Raw genomic sequence first — 17,919 nt, 5'->3', positions numbered from 1 at the left:
GCAAAAGACACTGAGGTCAGGAGACTTGCACCTGCTGAACTTCCCCTTTGATATCTGTTCAGTCAGTAGAAGGTTTGCAGAGAACCTTCATACATACAAATATATGTGCAGAGGGTCTGTATGAGTAGTGAGGGGCCTTGCTTTATGATGCTGTTTCTGATATGGTGGAAGAACCTTCCTGTGTGCATTTATATGCTCATAGAGTTATGTGCAGACCTACCACTGACTGCATTGGGGTATGGTCAGCAGATACAATTGTGCTCCCCTCTACACATTAGCTGACCATCTAAAGAGGACCACAGTCTTCATAGACTGCATTAATGGTAAAAAGTCTGCACCCCTATCTTTTCTTAATTTATACGCCAACCACCTTGTTGGTTTATTTGCGTTCTCAAAGTGATAATGTTTGGCGTATTCTATGTTTTTGGCTATTTCTTGCATCAGTATGATGTTCATTTGATGCTGCAGCATTCTTAAATTTGTCTTTATTTTTTCGAAGTCAGTGTTTCTCTTTTTTAGCTGATCATCTTCTTTCTGTATTGAATTCACCAATTTTTCATATTGCTGGGTTTTTTTGTTTCTTTTCCCATGCATCTTAATAAACCAGCCCCTTAGAAACGCTTTAAATGTTTCCCAGACTATTTGTATAAATATTTCAGGTTGTAGGTTTCATTTGAAAAACTCTAATTTCTTCTTCTGTTTTTTTATTAAAATTTTTCTCTCTTAATAAGTCCTTATCCATCTTCCATCTCGTCCTCCATGGTATTTCTCGAAGTGTTAGCATTAATGGGCTGTGATCTGCAAACGTATTGGGTAAAATGTCTACATCTATTATTTCTGTTACTAATGTCGTTGTAATCCATACCATATCAATTCTAGACCAGGAGTTAAGCCTGGCTGAATAAAATGTGTAATAATTCTTTTCCATATTTCTTATTCTCCACGCATCAACCATGCTATACTCTTCTACTAACTGAAAAAAATTTCTTGGTAAAATATTTCCCAATCTTTTCTTTTTCACTTGTGATTTGCTGTCTTTTCCCCCATCTAATACCACATTATAATCCCCTATTATGCATATTTCCATCTGGTTATGTATTGTTACCACATCTCTTAATATTTTAAAGAATTTTTCTTGGCTTTGGTTTGGCGCATATATATTTATTATTACAGTTTTCTTATTTTGTTTCATAATTGAAATTGCTAGTATTCTGTCATCTTCTGACGCATATATAACTTCAGGACATAGATATTCTTTTACGTAGATTGCTACACCTCTTTTCTTTTGAGTATCTGATGAGGTAAATAATTTGCCTAATTTTCTATTTTCTAAATATTTCTCATCCTTTTTCTTAATGTGTGTTTCCTGTAGACATAACTTCTAGTTGCAATTTGGCTAATTGATGAAATGTTCTTCGTCTTTTTGGTGGGCTGTTTAATTCATTAATATTAACTGAGAATATTTTAAGTTGTTTTGTCTTCTCCATCCTAATTTTTCTTTCCTTTTTCCTGTTCTTTATCTCTGTATTGATACCTTGTCAGTATTTATGATGGTGTGAAGTTGGACCTTTTCTCCCTAACTCTCCATGGGCCTTCTTTTAGAAATTTAACTTCTGAATCTTGTATCCTCATCTTTGCCGCATTTGCTTCCTTAAGAATTTTATCCCTCATCTGTCTTCTTGTAAATTTCATGTATACTTCCCTCAGGGTTTTGTTTCTCCTGGCATAAGAGCTGTTTTTCCTGTATACTTGGTCTATTTCCCTCTCTATTTCATCATACGTCCTTATCTTTAATTGTTCAGAAATATTTTTGATCATTTTTTCTTTTAAGTTTTTCTCAATAGTTGCTTGTATATTTTGACATCTTATAATTAGAGATGCCTTATCCATCTCTAATCCCATTAATGTTTCCTCAATTCCATCTGTTTTGGTCCTTACTTCTTGTATTTCCTGTACTTTTTCTTCAATCTCACTATTAGCTGTTACTATTTTTAGGATTTCCTGCTTATTTTCATTTATCTGTTTTTTAATCTCGTCTGTTTCTGTCTTGATTTGTTGTGTCAAATTGTCCATTTGGTTTTTTATCGGCTCTATTTCTTTTTTAATTAATGGCTCTATTTCTTGTTTAATTAATGGCTTTATTTCTTGTTTAATTAATTGTGGTAGAGTTAATTCAGCAAACTTTTTCATTTCTGCTGCTATGCTTTCTTGGATTATATATTTAAATTCTTTTATATTTAATTGCGTTATGCTCATTGTGTTAAATTTTAATACACTCTGTAAATTGGCCTGCCCAGGTGATTCTATAGAAGCTTTTCTTGTTCCACTTGATCCACTATTCCCTGTGGCCATCCATTTTCTCTAATATGGTCTAATGCGTATCTCGTTTTCTTACACCTCTCCTCTTTTTAGTGACTTTTTATTTTTTCCCGCTCTGCATATATTTCCCTATTCTTTCTTTCTTTGTTCCCCTAGTATTTCTTATACTGTGTTATATTATTTGATTTGCAGTCTTATTTTCCCTCTTTAATTAGTGCTTTAATGTCTTTTCGTAATTTCTATTTCTAGTCCGTCACTAATTTCTGTCCCCCTTTGCTATGCTGTGCTTCTTTCTTTTCCTTCCGGTTTGTCTCTAGGTCTTTTTCTTTGGTCCCATCCATTTTATCGATCCTTCGTCTCTCGGCTCCTCCTTTTCCACTCGATTCCGTTCGGTTCAGCTCGGCTCTACTGCGTTCTCCTCCCCTGTCATCTCCGCTCTCCACGCACACTCTTCCCTTGAAGCCTCTTCGCCACGCTCCGCACCTCCGCTCCACCTGGCCCGTCTCAGCTCGAGCACACTCGCACTCTGTCTCATCCCATCGGCTCCATTTTATATGCCCTCTCTCCTCCTCTCTCTTTCTCAATGGCACCCGTCTCCGTCTCCACTGATCCGCCAACTCTCCTCAGGTATTTCACTTATCTTAAGTAAACACAAAGGAAAAAGAGAGAGAGTAGCACCAATGCTCTTTTGTGGTATTTTATGTTCACTCCTCTCCCTTTACCACTTTATTGTTGCTTGCTAAATGTTTTAAATGGCTTCCTTAAAGCAATACTCCTGCATTTCCCCTTATTATCTCAGAGCTGTATTTTATTTTATTTTATTTTTTATCTTATTATTTTAATATCTTAATCCACCCCCTTAAAGTAACCTTAATTATACTTAGCTTCATTTGTTGGTTTTTATCTTCCTCTCTGCTGTTGACTCTGTTGGTTTGGAAGGGGCCGGCTAATGCCCATTGTCTTGTCGGGCGTCCTTCACAGTCTCTTGCTTCAAAGCAGCTTTGAATGGCACCAAGCAGAATTGCCTTTCCTGCTCAGTTTTCAAAGCAAACGTTTTGCTATGAGTTCTTGCTCTGAAAGAGCCCTAATGGGGCTTGTAGAGCCCTAAAAATACTGTAAAAGTTCAGCATGAACGAGCAGTGGTTGCTGCTCACGTCTACTCTCGTTGGTCCAGGATAGGGGGAAAAAGACAATTAAAACACTTAGAAATAAAATAGGGGAAGAAAAACATAATTTAACAGAGATGAAGAACATAGTGGAAAATTTTTATAAGAAACTATATCAACAAAACGAACAAGAGAAAGATTTAATAAAAGAATATATTAATAGTAAAAAATAAGGACATTTAAAGATTTTCAAATATTAATTTTAAATGAACCAATTACAGTATGTGAAATCACAGAAGCAATAAAGAAACAGAAGAAAAATAAAACTCCAGGACCAGATGGGATACAAGTTGAAATAAATCAAAGATATGAAGAACAGATTTTATTACCACTAAAAGAGCTTTTTCAAAACATATCAAAAACTGAAAAACTTCCAGACTCATGGAATCAAGCATTAATAACATTGATCCCTAAACCAAATATGGATAAGGAAATTAAAAATTTTAGACCGATATCTTTATTAAACACGGACTATAAAATATTTGCCACAATAATTGCTACAAGAATGAAGAAAGTGTTAACGCAGGTAATTCATCAAGATCAAGCTGGATTCCTCCCCAAAAGACAAATTAAAAGTAATATCAGAACGATAATTAATGTGCTAGAATATTATGAAGTGTATTCAGATAAATTAATGGCATTGATATTTTTAGATGCTGAAAAAGCGTTTGATAATATAAACTGGCAATTCTTGATACAAAAGTTAGAAGCTTGGAAATGTGGAGCAAATTTTTAATCAACAATAAAGGTGATTTATAAAACAGAAGTAGCTTAAATAATAATAAATGGAGATATGACACAAGATATTCAAATACAAAAGTGTACAAGACAAGGTTGCCCATTATCTCCACCTCTGTTTATATTTGCATTGGAAACACTAAATGACCAAATAAGAGAGTGTGACCAAATTAAAGGACTCAAGATAAAGGGAAAGGAATTCAAGCTACAAGCGTTTGCAGATGATTGGGTGATTATATTAGAAGACCCGATAAGATCTATGAAGCATTTTATGAGGATAATCCAAGACTACAGTAAAGCAGCAGGACTTAAAATCAATCTAAAAAAACAAACATATTAACAAAGAACTGTACAGAACAACAAATGAACCAAATTCAGATGGCATATAACATGAAAATAGTAAAGAAGGTCAAATATTTAGGAATTACAATTTCTAACAGAAATATTTATTTATTATATTTATACCCTGCCCATCCTGTGAACAGGCTCAGGGTGGATAACAAGAGCGGTACAATGTACCTAATTGGCAGAACCATAAAAAATTAAAACTCCATAAAATACATAGTAATTCATATCACATAATAGAATAACAGTTAACAATAAAGTGCTCGCAGTGCTGACAGATTAGATGGCACGTTCCACAGATCTAAGTCCATGTTGTTCTACCGATCATGATCCCTCAGGCAAATACAGGCCTGGCGATGCATCTGGGCCTGTCCTAAGTTCCAGAAATTCAGTGGAATCATTGATGGCAACAGTAGTGGTGGCGGCTCCTATTTAAAAGCCTGGTGGAAGAGCTCCGTCTTGCAGGCCCTGCGGAACTGTAAAAGGTCCCGCAGGGCCCTGATCTCCTCCGGGAGCTCGTTCCACCAGTAAGGAGCCGCCACAGAAAAGGCTCTGGCCGTGGTACTGGTGAGCCTTGCATCCTTGGGGCCCGGAATAGTAAGCGATGTTGGGCCCCTGACCGTCACACTAACAGAAGATAATTATAAATAAATTGCTATTAGAAATTAAAAGGGACTTTCAAAAATGGAAGGATTTAAAAATATCATTTAAGGGGAAAAAAGCTATAGTAAAGATGAATATTCTTCCTCAATTTCTCTTTTTAGCGCAGAACATCCCAATATTAAGAAATACAAAATGTTTTAATGAACTGGATAAAATTTGTAGTGAATTCATCTGGGACAACAAGAAACCTAGGATTAAAAAAAAAGTAATGCAGGTTAAAAAAAGAGAGAGGCGGTTTTGGGTTTTTTCCAAACTGGAATTTGTATTATAAAGCAGCTGCACTAAGTTGGATAAAGGAATGGATAACGCTAGAAAATACCAGGACTTTAAATTTAGAAGGATTTAATTTACCCATGGGATGGCATACATACATGTAGTATGAAGAAGAAAAAATTATCACAAGCTTTAAGCAACATACAATAAGAGGGCGCATTGATAAAAATATGGAAAGAAATAAAAAGTAGTTTCTATGACAAAATCCCAAAATGGGTATCCCCTTTAGAGGCACTTATAAAACCCACATTATAGAACAAAAACAAGACAGTGACATATCAAAGACTTTTAGATAAAAATGACAATTTAAAAACAGAAGAAGAACTGGCCATGCAGAATATTAGGCTCACTTGGTGGGAAAATATACAACTAAAAACAAGAATCAACAGGGATAAGAAAGTAGGATTTTACAGTAGCAATAATAACTTAAACAAGATATTGCCCTCATCAAATAACAAACTAATCCAAAAGCTATATCACTTTCTATTAACTGATTACTTACAAGATGAAACAGCTAAAACAACCATGATAGCATGGATGAAAGATCTACAGCATAACACAGACATAGACCAATGGACAAAAATTTGGAAATCAGCGAAACTGATGAGAGCCATACCATATCAAGAAAATATATTTAAAATGTTCCATAGGAGGCACTGGACACCAGATAAAATAGCAAAATGCTTTGTGAACGTGATTAGGTACAATGTCCCTTGGGAGGAGTCCTCCAGGTGGGTCCTGGAGGTTTCCCACTTTTACAACTGACCTCCAGCTGACAGAGATCAGCTCCCCTGGAGAAAATGGCTGCTTTGAAGGGTGGACTCTACGGCATTATACCATGCTGAGGCCCCTCCCTTCCCCAAACCCCATCCTCTCCCGCATCCACCCCCAAAATCTCCAGGTATTTTCCAACCCAGACCTGGCAACCGTAGGCAGAGCTAGGATTAATATTTCCTGTTTGGAAACTATGCAGGTGAACAAAATAATAATAAATCACAGATAAATAATTTAATAGAGGGGGGAGGAGCAGATTAAAAACAGCATGAGAGAGGGAGTTGCGATACCTTGTCATATGTTATGGCACCATCTAATGTGTCTAATCTGCAGGAACCCACCTCCCTCCACACTGTTAACAGTGTCATAGTGCCTCTTGGAGCAAGGAATAGCTGTTTTCTGTTAAAGACCTGGCCATTGGATAAGAGTGATGCCCCTACAAAACGAATGCTCTGGACCATTTCATCACATTGACTCAGCCACAGCCATTAAGTCCTGCCCTGGTGACTATAGCATCTGAAAGAGCCTGTAGTCTTTGTTATGAAACTATCAATCTACAGAAATATTTGTTACTTTTTATGTTGAAGGAACTGACGAAAAGATGCACATGATGTGTGTAACAAATATGTTGAATATAGCAATTGTTATAGTAAGCATGCTGTGTATACAGGGCGTGTATGTGTGTTAGTCACCTTTTTCCAGCAGCGGAATATTGCACTCAATGCTGAGGAATTGGACTTTTCCTGCAGTGAATGAACTAGCATTTAGATTCCTCCTCACCAACTCCTGAGTAATAACAATATATTTAAGAATCATTTGAGCTCTGTATTCAGATGAAGCCAAGTCCAAATGTACTTTTTAAAAAGTTGAAGGACCAGGCAAATCCTTTCTTCTAAAATTCCACTGTTTCTTAGACACCCTTTTAAAAAACAGTGCTTCCCCATCTTAAATAGCACATGCTAGAGGCAAAGCATGACAATTTGAAATAGATTTGTCTAAACAAATGGAATTTTGAATTGGTTATATTTGCCAGTCTTAAATACAATCAACCTATATGTTAGACAGACAGCCTAGTCCTACTCACTGGTGGTCTCTTCCACTCAAACTTAACAGGGAGCTTTTGACTGTAGAAGAGGGAGGTATCATTAGCTGGGAAATCTGGATCCTCATACAGAGTCTTCTTTTCAAGACACTTCTTGTAGAGCTCATGAAAAGTCTTCTCTTTCACTCCAATGATGGGCTGGTTGCGACTGAGAATGGCAGAATAGATCCCTCCTGTGCCTCCACCTGCCTCAGCAGTCGCGTTAACATGTTGGGGAACTGGCCCACCCTCAGCCTTCTGAGCCACGGTGGAACTGACAGCTGTCGGCATGAAGGTAAAATTTAAGAAAATTTATCAACAGCAACGACAAAAAGTAAGGAAGATTTTGCAATCTGGAAGGAAGTGACAGAAGAGAGGAAGTTGCGCTGTAAGCTGCTTCACCAGCACCGTTGTCTCTTTTTCTGCTGTTTGTCTACATACATTCAGGAAAAAAAAATTGCAGAAAAAAAGTTGCGCCCCTGAGTTCTGCTCATATCATCCTGGGATTCTTCCTGCCTTCCAAATGTCATCCCAGCAGGAAGCAAGAGGAGTTGTCAAGTAACTTTTGCCTCTGGATGTATGTGTGTGTGTGTGTGTGAGAGAGAACGCCTATGGCATGCTTTGTGAAGACTGCAACTCTGAAAACTAAAAATAAACTTAGGGAGAGAGTTGGTGTGGAGGAGGGGTGGGTGAAAGGTGTCCACTCAGAGTTGATGCTTTCAGAAGGAACTGAAAAGAATAGGCAGAATTTGAAACAGCTTGGGGTTTTTTGCCGTTAAGTTGCACTTGACTTATGGCAACCCTGTAAGATTTTCAAGGCAAGAGACATTCAGAGGTGGTTTGCCCTTGCCTGGCTCTGCATAGCTACCCTTGTATTTTTGGTATCTCCCATCCAAATAATAACCAGGGCCAATCCTGCTTAGCTTCCAAGATATGAAAAAATTGCCCTAGCCTGGGCTATCCAGGTCAAGGCTTCTATATCCTCATATAAAAAACAAAACAAAACAGCGTAAACGTTCAGGTTGATTGAGGAGGGTTTTTTTTTTAGTAGAGTAACTAATTTTTTAAAGGAATTGACCTATATGTAAAAATCACACACATTTTAATAGAGACTCGTGTATATGCGTTTTAGCAAAACTGAAGTATTATGTAGAGATGGCAACCAACAATTAGATAAGTCTTGAGAGTCTGTCTCTCTTTCTCTGTGAAACTCATAATTCAACACGGCTTCTTGTGAACCTTCCACCTGCATCCCCCCTCAGAAGGGCTTCCACTTGCTTACCTGACCTCTCCCTATGGGCAGCAGCAGTGCTGGGAGTAGCCCCTCTAAAGGGATTCAGCCACTGCCCTGAATGAAGTGAGCTGCTGTGGTGGTTGCTCCTTGAGTGCGTGAATGGCTGTAGCTGTAGGAACAGTCCCTGCCACTGCTTACTCAGAGTTTCAGGCAGTTTCTAGAATGGTGTGATGCCACTTTTGGTTTCCCCTCAAAGTGATGTTACTGTGCCAGCTGACAAAGCAGTGGTGGGCAGCATGGGCTGTTGGCGGAAGGTCATCTGCTGTAGTAAAGACTTGGCAACCATACTGGAGACAGAACAGTAGTCTTAAGACACCTACAGTACAATCCAAAGCAGAGTTACATCCTTCTGAATCTAAGAAGGTGTAATTGCTTAGGATGGGACTGTTAGTTTGGGGTGGCTAAGTGTTTGAGCTTTTGGCTTGTCTCTTTGTTTTCAGACTTTTTGCATCAATAGTTGTGTATTTGACATGTTTCTTCAAACCTGTAGATTAAAAACCTAGTCTTACAAATGAAAAGTGATCTTATTATTTTGACAAAAGTTACCCTGTAGAAATGTTGAGGATTGCGCGGTTGGATCTAAACTCTTCCTTCCATGAGCACAACAAGGGAGAACTATTTTTGCTGATTTCCTCTTCCTTCTGCAGAATCTACACTGTATCCAACACCATTCCCAAAGATCCCCTTTCCGGCTAGGCAGGTCATGAGACACGCAGAAAACATCTGTTCCATGAACGAAGTGAAAGTTGTGGTTCTTCAGATCTAATCAGTAATCTTCTGCAACCTCTATTAGCCACCCATGGCCCTGATCTGCAGATAGCTAAATCCATGGATCGGGGCCATGTGGATGCTAAACAGATTTTTCAGCAAACTAGGGGCACTCCCTAGGTTTGCAGAAAAATCTGAAAATAAAAAAATACATGGTTTTTTTTTAATCCCCTGAAAAGTAAAATAGTGTTCTCTGTGCTTACTGGTGTTCATTGGAGGGGACTGGGAGCTGCACTGGGACCAGCAGCAGCATAGCCTGGGAACCATGTTGGGGCTGCCAGTGGTGGCCCGGGAGTGGCAGCGCAGCCTAGGACCCATGCTAAACCTGGCAAAGAGGGGGGGGGGAGACCTCCCTGCCTGCAATGCTCACAGGCCCAGCCACAGCAGAGGATGTCAGCAGCCACTGTGAGCCCGGATGCTGCAGCAGCAGATGCTGACAATTGCTGTGGGCCTGGGATCAGAAGAAGAGGACTCCAGCAGCTGCTTTGAGTCCAAGCACAGCAGCAGCAGCCACCAACATCTGCTGCAAGCCAAGGGGCAGTGGCGGATGCCAGCTGCTGGGCTCAGCTTTAGGTGGCAGGACCTTGTGCCCCACCAGCTCATTAGCTGGGGGTTCCCCCCATGAGTCTCATGCCCCCCCACACTTGTTTGTATATATTATGTGATATAGAAATAATAAATACTGATAATGAAGAATATGGCCGGTAAAATTACTTGCAAGCCTCCTCTACCTTGAGAGATCTAAAACTGCAAAGATGTACGTATTTTACTTTCTGTACAGAAAGAGATGGAATCCAATTAATTTCTATGAATGGATACGTGAATTTCAGTACCTAATGGATTAATCTGCAATCAACCTGACCAACTGCAAACATTTGAAGAATGATGTAATCAATGCAATCTTTTGTATAAAAGGCCTGCTCATTTATTCATATCAAAGTTTTTTTACAGTTGTTGTAAGTTAACTGACTCTCCCTTTACCAATTAAGGCACACTTAAGATTCACAGAAACTATCAAGGGCCCCGGTCACACGGGCCGGATTGGCTAATTGCCCGGGTGCAGTTTGACCCGCGATTACGCGATCAGATGCGCCGGCGGCACACCACAGGTCCTTCCCTCGGGGCCAGCGGGTAAACAAGGGACCGGAGGGGAATGCTGTGTGCCGGCAGGATCACACCACGGGCGTCTGGAGGCAGCCCGTGGCAAACGTTTACTAGTACCTTGGAGGTACTAGTTTTTTAATGCGCATTGTCGGCGGTAAGCCACGGGTGCGCTCCACTTCCCAGATGTTGGGGTGTGATCGCGCCCGGATTATCCGCCCACCATCCGTGCCTCTCCCGTGGCAACTTTGCCGTGTGACCGGGGCCAAGGAAAAGAATCTGGGTGACTGCATCTGTTTTTAAAAAATCTATTCAAAGCAGCTGTTCTAGTAGCACTGTTCCTTATTTCCTCATTCAGTTTTGGTGGGGAGGAGGGCAACTCCTCAGAATTAATCAGGAAGGCAGGGCTCCTATGTTCCCTTTGGGCTCACTGTAGGCACTACCACTCACGCAAAAAGAAGAGTGATTTTCAGTGATCTCCGCCCAGCCCTCTATTCTGACCCCCTGAGGCTGCTGGAGGTCCACTGGGCCATGGGGCCAGTTTTGAGGGGGCTACAACATGAGGGAGAAGGCAGCAAGGTACAACCCAGCTCCACTACTACTGCATAGGATTTATGCTAAAGATTTCAAACTATTTGGCTTTCTAGTGCTTTATTTTCAACATTTTTTGTGTATGTATTGGAACTGATGAAACATGAACAGAATAGTGTTCATGGATACAGCTTTCCACCTCTTTTCCCCCAGCACTCCAAGACCTAAAAAAACCCAAAACCCAACCTGATGGTGGACCCACAGGAACAGAAAGGCATGCCACAAGTGCAATTAGAAGGAGGGACCAGGCAAGATCATTCCAATTTCTGACTTGCAGTAGTGCTTCCATTTGTACAAGAGGATACACTGTGCAAAAGCAAACCTGGGACAATTTTGCCCAGTTTTTCCTCCTTACTTTAGGCCCAAGATCATGTGGCCTTTTGCCTATATGAATCCCACAATCTGCCCCGCCAGCCTTTTGAAGGTCTCAGATGACTCATGGAGGAAGATCAGCATCTATAATTGCCGTCTAACTTCATAGGATCCAACTGTACAATATTTGTATTTCACACCAGATTCAGTTTTTCATTGATGCAGAAATTTATGTTATCATCAGGCATACAAGAGCTCTGTCCTGGCATCAACACAAAGGGAAACGCTAGAAGACAGGTCAGCTTCATGAACTCATTGCTATGCAAGCACTCAGGAGATTTAGGCGGTAGGATTGTAACACCATCAAACACAGAATTCCACAGCCCACCAGTGATTTCTGGCTACTTTCCTCTTCTGTCTGATTTCTGTACCAAAGTTCCAAAATACTTGGAGCTTATTATTAGCAATTTGTACTCTCATCAACAGTCCTCACATTGAAAGAACCCTCTGTGGCCACATGGCTCTAAATCTATTTATAGAGAAACCAACTGGAGCTGCTATGAAATCTGTCAACATTTTTTCCATGTAATATTCTGACACTGTTTCATTCTCAACCTATGAATCTGATGGTACAAATGATAATAGCCCTGTGCAAATATTGTAACATGGCATGGGCAGTTGTTGAGGCGTACTGCTCAGAGGCCAAGGATGCAATCTGATGCACATATTGATTGAGAAACCCTATTGAACTCCATGGCGCTTTCTTCTAAGCAAAATGTACAAGTTCAGTCAGCACAAGCTACAAAACAGGCAAGTCCAACCTTCATTGGTGTAACAATGTGCACCCTCTGAAGTTACACAGAGTTTCCAAGTTTAGTTTATTGTCTTAGCCATTGGCCATAACAACACAAAATAAATCAAAACACAACAAACATTATACATCAATAACTAGCAGTAAGTCCTAGACCCAGTCTTATCTTTTTTGCCGCCAGTGCAAACAAAGCCATTCTGCTAGTAACATGTGCATCAATATCAGAGAGCAAGAAAATGGTCAAATCCTGCTCTGAAATTCCATTATACAGAGGTAAAAAAGGTAAAGTTTCCCTTGCTCGAAAGCCAGTCGAATCCGACTCTAGGGTTGCGGTGCTCATCTCCATTTCAAAGCCAAAGAGCCAGCGCTGTCCGAAGACGTTTCCGTGGTCATGTGGCCGGCATGACTAAACACCAAGGCGCATGGAACGCTGTTACCTTCCCACCGAAGTGGTACCTATTTATCTACTTGCAGTTTCTTGCTTTCGAACTGCTAGGTTGGCAGGAACTGCTAGGTTGGGAGGAGGTACAATAGGATAAATAAACCTTTGCCTAAGTGATTCGTGCCATGAAAATCTCAGAATGTAATCCTCAATATCATCCACTTCACCCATACCACATAGGCATATTCTAGAGGCGGCAGGGGCACCCAGAAAGCGGCCAATACAAACCATTGAGGGTATGACGTGGAACCTTAGGGCAGTAAAAGCCCTTCTCAACTCCAGAGTAGTTAGTTTCTCAACTGAAGTTACACAGAACACTTTATCATGTTACAAGAAACACCTGCAATCTTACCATAGTAATGAGCCTATTAAAATACCATTTTAGTAACTTCTTATCAGGACAATGTACCATATATATAAGTTGAAGGCCAGGCTGTATGACCCTATGACTGACTTTCATAGCAGGGATTTGCACAACTTGAAAGTCAGATCCTGTTCCTGACAACTTTAACAAAATTAGGCATCTATACTGAACTATCATGCAAAACCTTTTACTTTCACCTTATACTTAACAATTGAGTATTACAGAGTTATGGTGGACTCTGTAGCTCCCACTTGCTAAAAATGTGAATAGTTTGCTAAACAAATGGGCCAGAAGGGGCATTATCTTCTCCCATAGTCAGAACACAAGAACTGTCTTGGATCAGATGAAGGATCCATTAACAGTGGCCAACCAGTCAGATGTCTCAGCAAGTTCACAAGAAATATATGATCATAGCAACGACCATCTGGTATTCGGATGTTCCAGTATGGCATCACACAACTAAATTAAATGGCTAATCGTTTCTAGACACACTCCTGAGCCCAGTATAAAACAATTTAAGCAAGAGTACTTTGACATTGTTCCAATGACTTCTTGGACTCCCTTTAGCAACTGTGTCTTTAGAAGTCACTACCAACCCATTTCCAGACGGTTCAAAACTTGAACTAAAACGTGGTTTGAAAACAAATCCAGCTCCCACGCTGCATGGCACGGACATGAGAAAAGCAGAATATGCTATCCTCAAAATAGTTCCATGGCAAGGAGTAAGTGGGAGAGATACTTAACATTCCTTGGCCAGTAGGTTTGCACAGATCAATTACCCTGAACATTTTAAAATGCAGCGGTAGCAGTTTGCTCAACTTGGAGTTGGTTCTGCCAGACATGCACTCTACAGAGTGAGGTGAAAAAGCAACAGCCGATAAAACTAAACGCTCTGAAAGCACAGGGAGAAAATGTCTTTCAGAGCTGTCACTGCACATGGAAACACTTAGATATTGTGGCTCTCTATTTCAGGAACTTGTTACCTAACAATGCAATACATTAATTCCTAGGCAGAAAAAATGTGCACAAGACCTTTTTCTCTTCTTCCATGCTCAAGCCTTGAAGGCAGAAAGCAAAGACTGAGCTCTGAGCAAGGGAAACAGTGAGTGTTGAAGCCCATTAACATTTTATTGAAGCTATATCATAAAATAGAAGCCTTCTAGGTAGGGTTGCCAACCCCCCCCCCGGTTTGCCAGGGGTCCTGCCTTTTGGGGGGGGGTTCTACCCGCCACCGGCCAGATGGGGGAAGCCCCACCCCCAACACCCACAGCCACCCCTCCCTTTAAGTGTGTGGAACCCGTGTTTCCTCCCACGCCTCTGTTTCCTCTGAAGCCGGATCTCCGCTTGAGATCAGGTTCGCAGGGAAATGCCAGCTTCGTGCATTTAAAAGGGAAACGCAGCTGCTCTTAAAGGGGAAACACACACCGGCTCCTGCTCTTAAAGGGGAAACACCGGCTCCTTTAAGTGCAGGGAACTGCCGTTTCTGGAGATCCGGCGCGTGGGTGGGTGGTGCGGCGGACGTCCCCAATGTGACATCATCACGTCGAGGATGCCCCTCCCCCTCCAGGAATGCCCCCAAAGTCCCTTTACTTTGGCGTTGACTTTTTTGGCGTTGGTGTCCATTCCCTTCACCTTCTCAGCTGTTTGCTCCGTTATTTTTAAAGTCTCAGTCAGTTGGAGCTGCTGAGTTGCAAGATTCTGGTTTAGATTAGTCAGCTGTTGTTCTATGTTAGTCATGTGGTCCAGCAGAGGGCGCAAAGACTCTGCCAACATTTTGGAGAGCTCGGTGGTCTCCTCCAGTCGAGGGCTCGAGATTCCAGCTGATTTCACTTTTACTGGTTTGTCTTTCTCTGCCCTTTCCCCTGCCATCTTTATGGATTGTTTACTTTTATGAAAACTTGCTAAAGTCTCTGAAATATGCCCACACACTTATCCGCGCTCTGGTGTCTCTCAAAATAGATTTCAACGCTTTTTCTTCCGCTCCCCCCTTAGTATTTCGTTGTTTAGTTCATGCGTATGGGAGGGCCCCCTCCCCCGCTCGCTTTTTTCACCATTCCCAGGGGGTAGCTTTCTTTTTAAATTCTTGTTTCACTTTAACCCAACTCACAGTTCATTGTTGGTCATACGACCTCGCTCGGCATACGTTCAAAACGCTTGATCTCCGATGCTTGTCCCAGTCAGCGGCTCTAGATCCATACAGACACTCAGCGGCAGGACCGTTGGGGTGGAGAAGCACCTCAATTCCCCAGCATCATGCTGGCAAAGAGGTCACCCCTCAAAAGCCCCATGGCTAGGAGCCTTTTGCCAAGGCTCCAGGGGGGTAGCGACCCATCGCCCCCCTCCTTTCCGCTGGTGCGCAGTTCACATCCCCGGGAGGTCCGGGAGATGCGCCCGCCAGTGTGTCGCCATAAACCGGAAGCCAGCTCATTTAGGGTAGGGCATATAAGACCAGTCAATGGAGGAAGTAAAATTTTTAAAGAAAAGACTAGAGACCCTTATCAGCCTAGCTAATTTGCTTGTATATGAACTACAAGAATGACAACAATGTCCTCTTCAGGCTCAAAACATGAAGGGGAAGGGAGATTATGGAATTCAGCCAAAATATTCTGAAGTAAAGAACATCTATTATGTTCTACGTGCTACAATGATCTGAACAACTAAAAAAATGGGACATCACTTACAGCAAGAACAGAAGGAGGGAATGATGAAAGAAATGACCTATTTAGCCTTGCTAGCTCTACTGCCCCTTCTAAAGCAGTGTGTTTTGTGTAAAGGAATATTTCCGTCCTCTACTTCCACCAAGCAACCCAATCAAAATTCATTATGTGACTTTTTGGGTTTGATGTTGTAATGGAAGCACTGGTGACAAAAATTAGAGGGGTCAAGTTAACTGGTGAACTTTGATTTCTCTCCATAGTTGAGAAAACCATGCTATTGCTATATGGAGAAAGTTGTCCGTATAACAAAAGTCTCCATATAACAAAAATAGTCCCTTGCTGATATTTCTTCTGCTCATATTAGTCTTACATTTCCAAACGGCATTTTATAGAACATGTTCTAGGTGGTTCCCCTTTCTGAAACATTCATGACATCAATAAGATTGTAAACTTATGTACAGAACAGAAAACTTAATAAAATATCATGTGAAAGCAAGAAATCATGGCTAATTCCATGTTGTTGTTGTTCCATGTTGTTGCATTGAATTGCAAGGGAAAATCTGGCCCATAGCCTCAAAATCCTGGAAATGAGCCATCCTTAGCAAATCCCTGTTAAGTCAGGTCCTTTAGTTTAGCATCCCAGTAGGTAAGGCCAATTGTTTATACAAAGGTACACTCAAGGATTAAAACTAAACAGTTTATTGAGTCACTTTGAATTTACTGTCACTACAAAAGCAACCAAAAGGAAATGGGAATATAAAGGTACATGAAAGTGTATTGGATAAAATAATAGGCAGTAAAGCATTTTCTGCTTAGACCCTGTTAAGAGTCCTCAATAGAGGGCAGGGTAGTCAGTGAAGAGATGAGCCATTAAGCATTGCAAAGACAACAATAATAAACCATAAAATAGTTCCACCAAAGCAAAGACGTCATCTATTGAAGCTGAAGCTATTATGATTTCAAATAGTGTTTACTTCCCAACGTCCTCCCACCCTTCTTAGTTAAAGCCAGATTTCTAAATTTAAGCATGATTATATTTACCTATTATATTTACTCCTGCCAACCTAGCAGTTCGAAAGCAAGACATTGCAAGTAGATAAATAGGTACCACTTTGGTGGGAAGGTAACAGCGTTCTGTGCACCACATGACCACGGAAACGTCTTTGGACAGCGCTGGCTCTTCGGCTTTGAAACGGAGATGAGCACCGCAACCCTAGAGTCGGAATCGACTGGCTTTACTTTATATTTACCTATCAGAAGCTCAATGACCAGGACAGGAACCACAAGTAGGAGCATTACTGGGGTGGTACTAGAAGTGAGAATCACACTTTTGTTTACTTTGGCACCCAGTTTCCGTCCCTGAGGAAAACATCTGTGTAACATCTTCCCTTCTTCCCCAAAATAAAATCGCAGTTGGACCACTCCTTATAGGTTTGCTTGCTTCCTTGAAACTGTTATGATCATGCCCTATCAGATGTCCATGTTTTTCACAACTTTGTCCTAGTTTGCTCCCATTAAAGCATTTTAGGATCTTCAAATGATTATTTTCAGGCTGGGTACAGAGAAAGGGTATTTCTATACATTATGATTATACTTGCATACAATTCTGGGACATGCTCCTGTGAAGTCTGATTATAGGAAGGAGGAGGAGGAGGAGGAGCAGGAGATTGGATTTATACCCCATCCTTCACTACCTGAAGGAGTCTCAGAGTGGCTTACAATCCTTGTCCTTTCCCTTCCCCACAACAGACAACCTGTGAAGTAGGTTGGCCTGAGAGAGCTCTTGAGAGCTGCCCTTGAGAGAACAGCTCTGAAAGAACTTATGACTGACCCAAGGTCTCACCAGCAGCTGCATGTAGAGGAGTGGGGAATTAAACCCCCGTTCTCCCAGATCAGAGTCCACGCTTTTAACCACTACTCCAAACTGGCTCTCAGTTGCAATGTAACAGGATCTGCTTGAACCATCTCTGTAGACATGGCATCATGGTACAGTTGCCCCATATTCAAGTGATAGCAGAAAATTGTCATTCATGAAAAATATTTTGAATCTTATTATGAATTAATTTAATAGAAACCTACAGAAGTCCATCCTGTGAATATGTGACTTTTGTCTATTTAAAGAAGATCTGATTGGAAAAAAACCAAGCCACGTAGACCCAAACCACTTGGTTGGATCTGCTGACAGAATGGGCAGGTGATTTTTGCCAATTCTCCCCTCCT

At 41.0% G+C, this 17,919-nt stretch overlaps 1 protein-coding gene across 1 annotated transcript in view; it reads right to left on the bottom strand.

Moving 5' to 3' along the window:
- CAPN3 (calpain 3) overlaps positions 1-7,957 on the bottom strand; it is a 52,921-nt gene extending 44,964 nt beyond the window's left edge. The window contains exon 1 of the mRNA XM_015420065.1: positions 7,363-7,957. Within this exon, the coding sequence (XP_015275551.1) occupies positions 7,363-7,650 (288 nt within the window). The 5' untranslated portion in view covers positions 7,651-7,957. The remainder of the gene's footprint in view (positions 1-7,362) is intronic.
- Positions 7,958-17,919: the final 9,962 nt, after the last annotated feature.

This window comes from Gekko japonicus, unplaced genomic scaffold, assembly GCF_001447785.1.
Source record: "Gekko japonicus isolate JY-2015 unplaced genomic scaffold, Gekko_japonicus_V1.1 scaffold27, whole genome shotgun sequence".
Taxonomy (NCBI): Eukaryota; Metazoa; Chordata; class Lepidosauria; order Squamata; family Gekkonidae; genus Gekko; species Gekko japonicus.
This window is presented reverse-complemented; position numbering and strand designations above follow the sequence as displayed.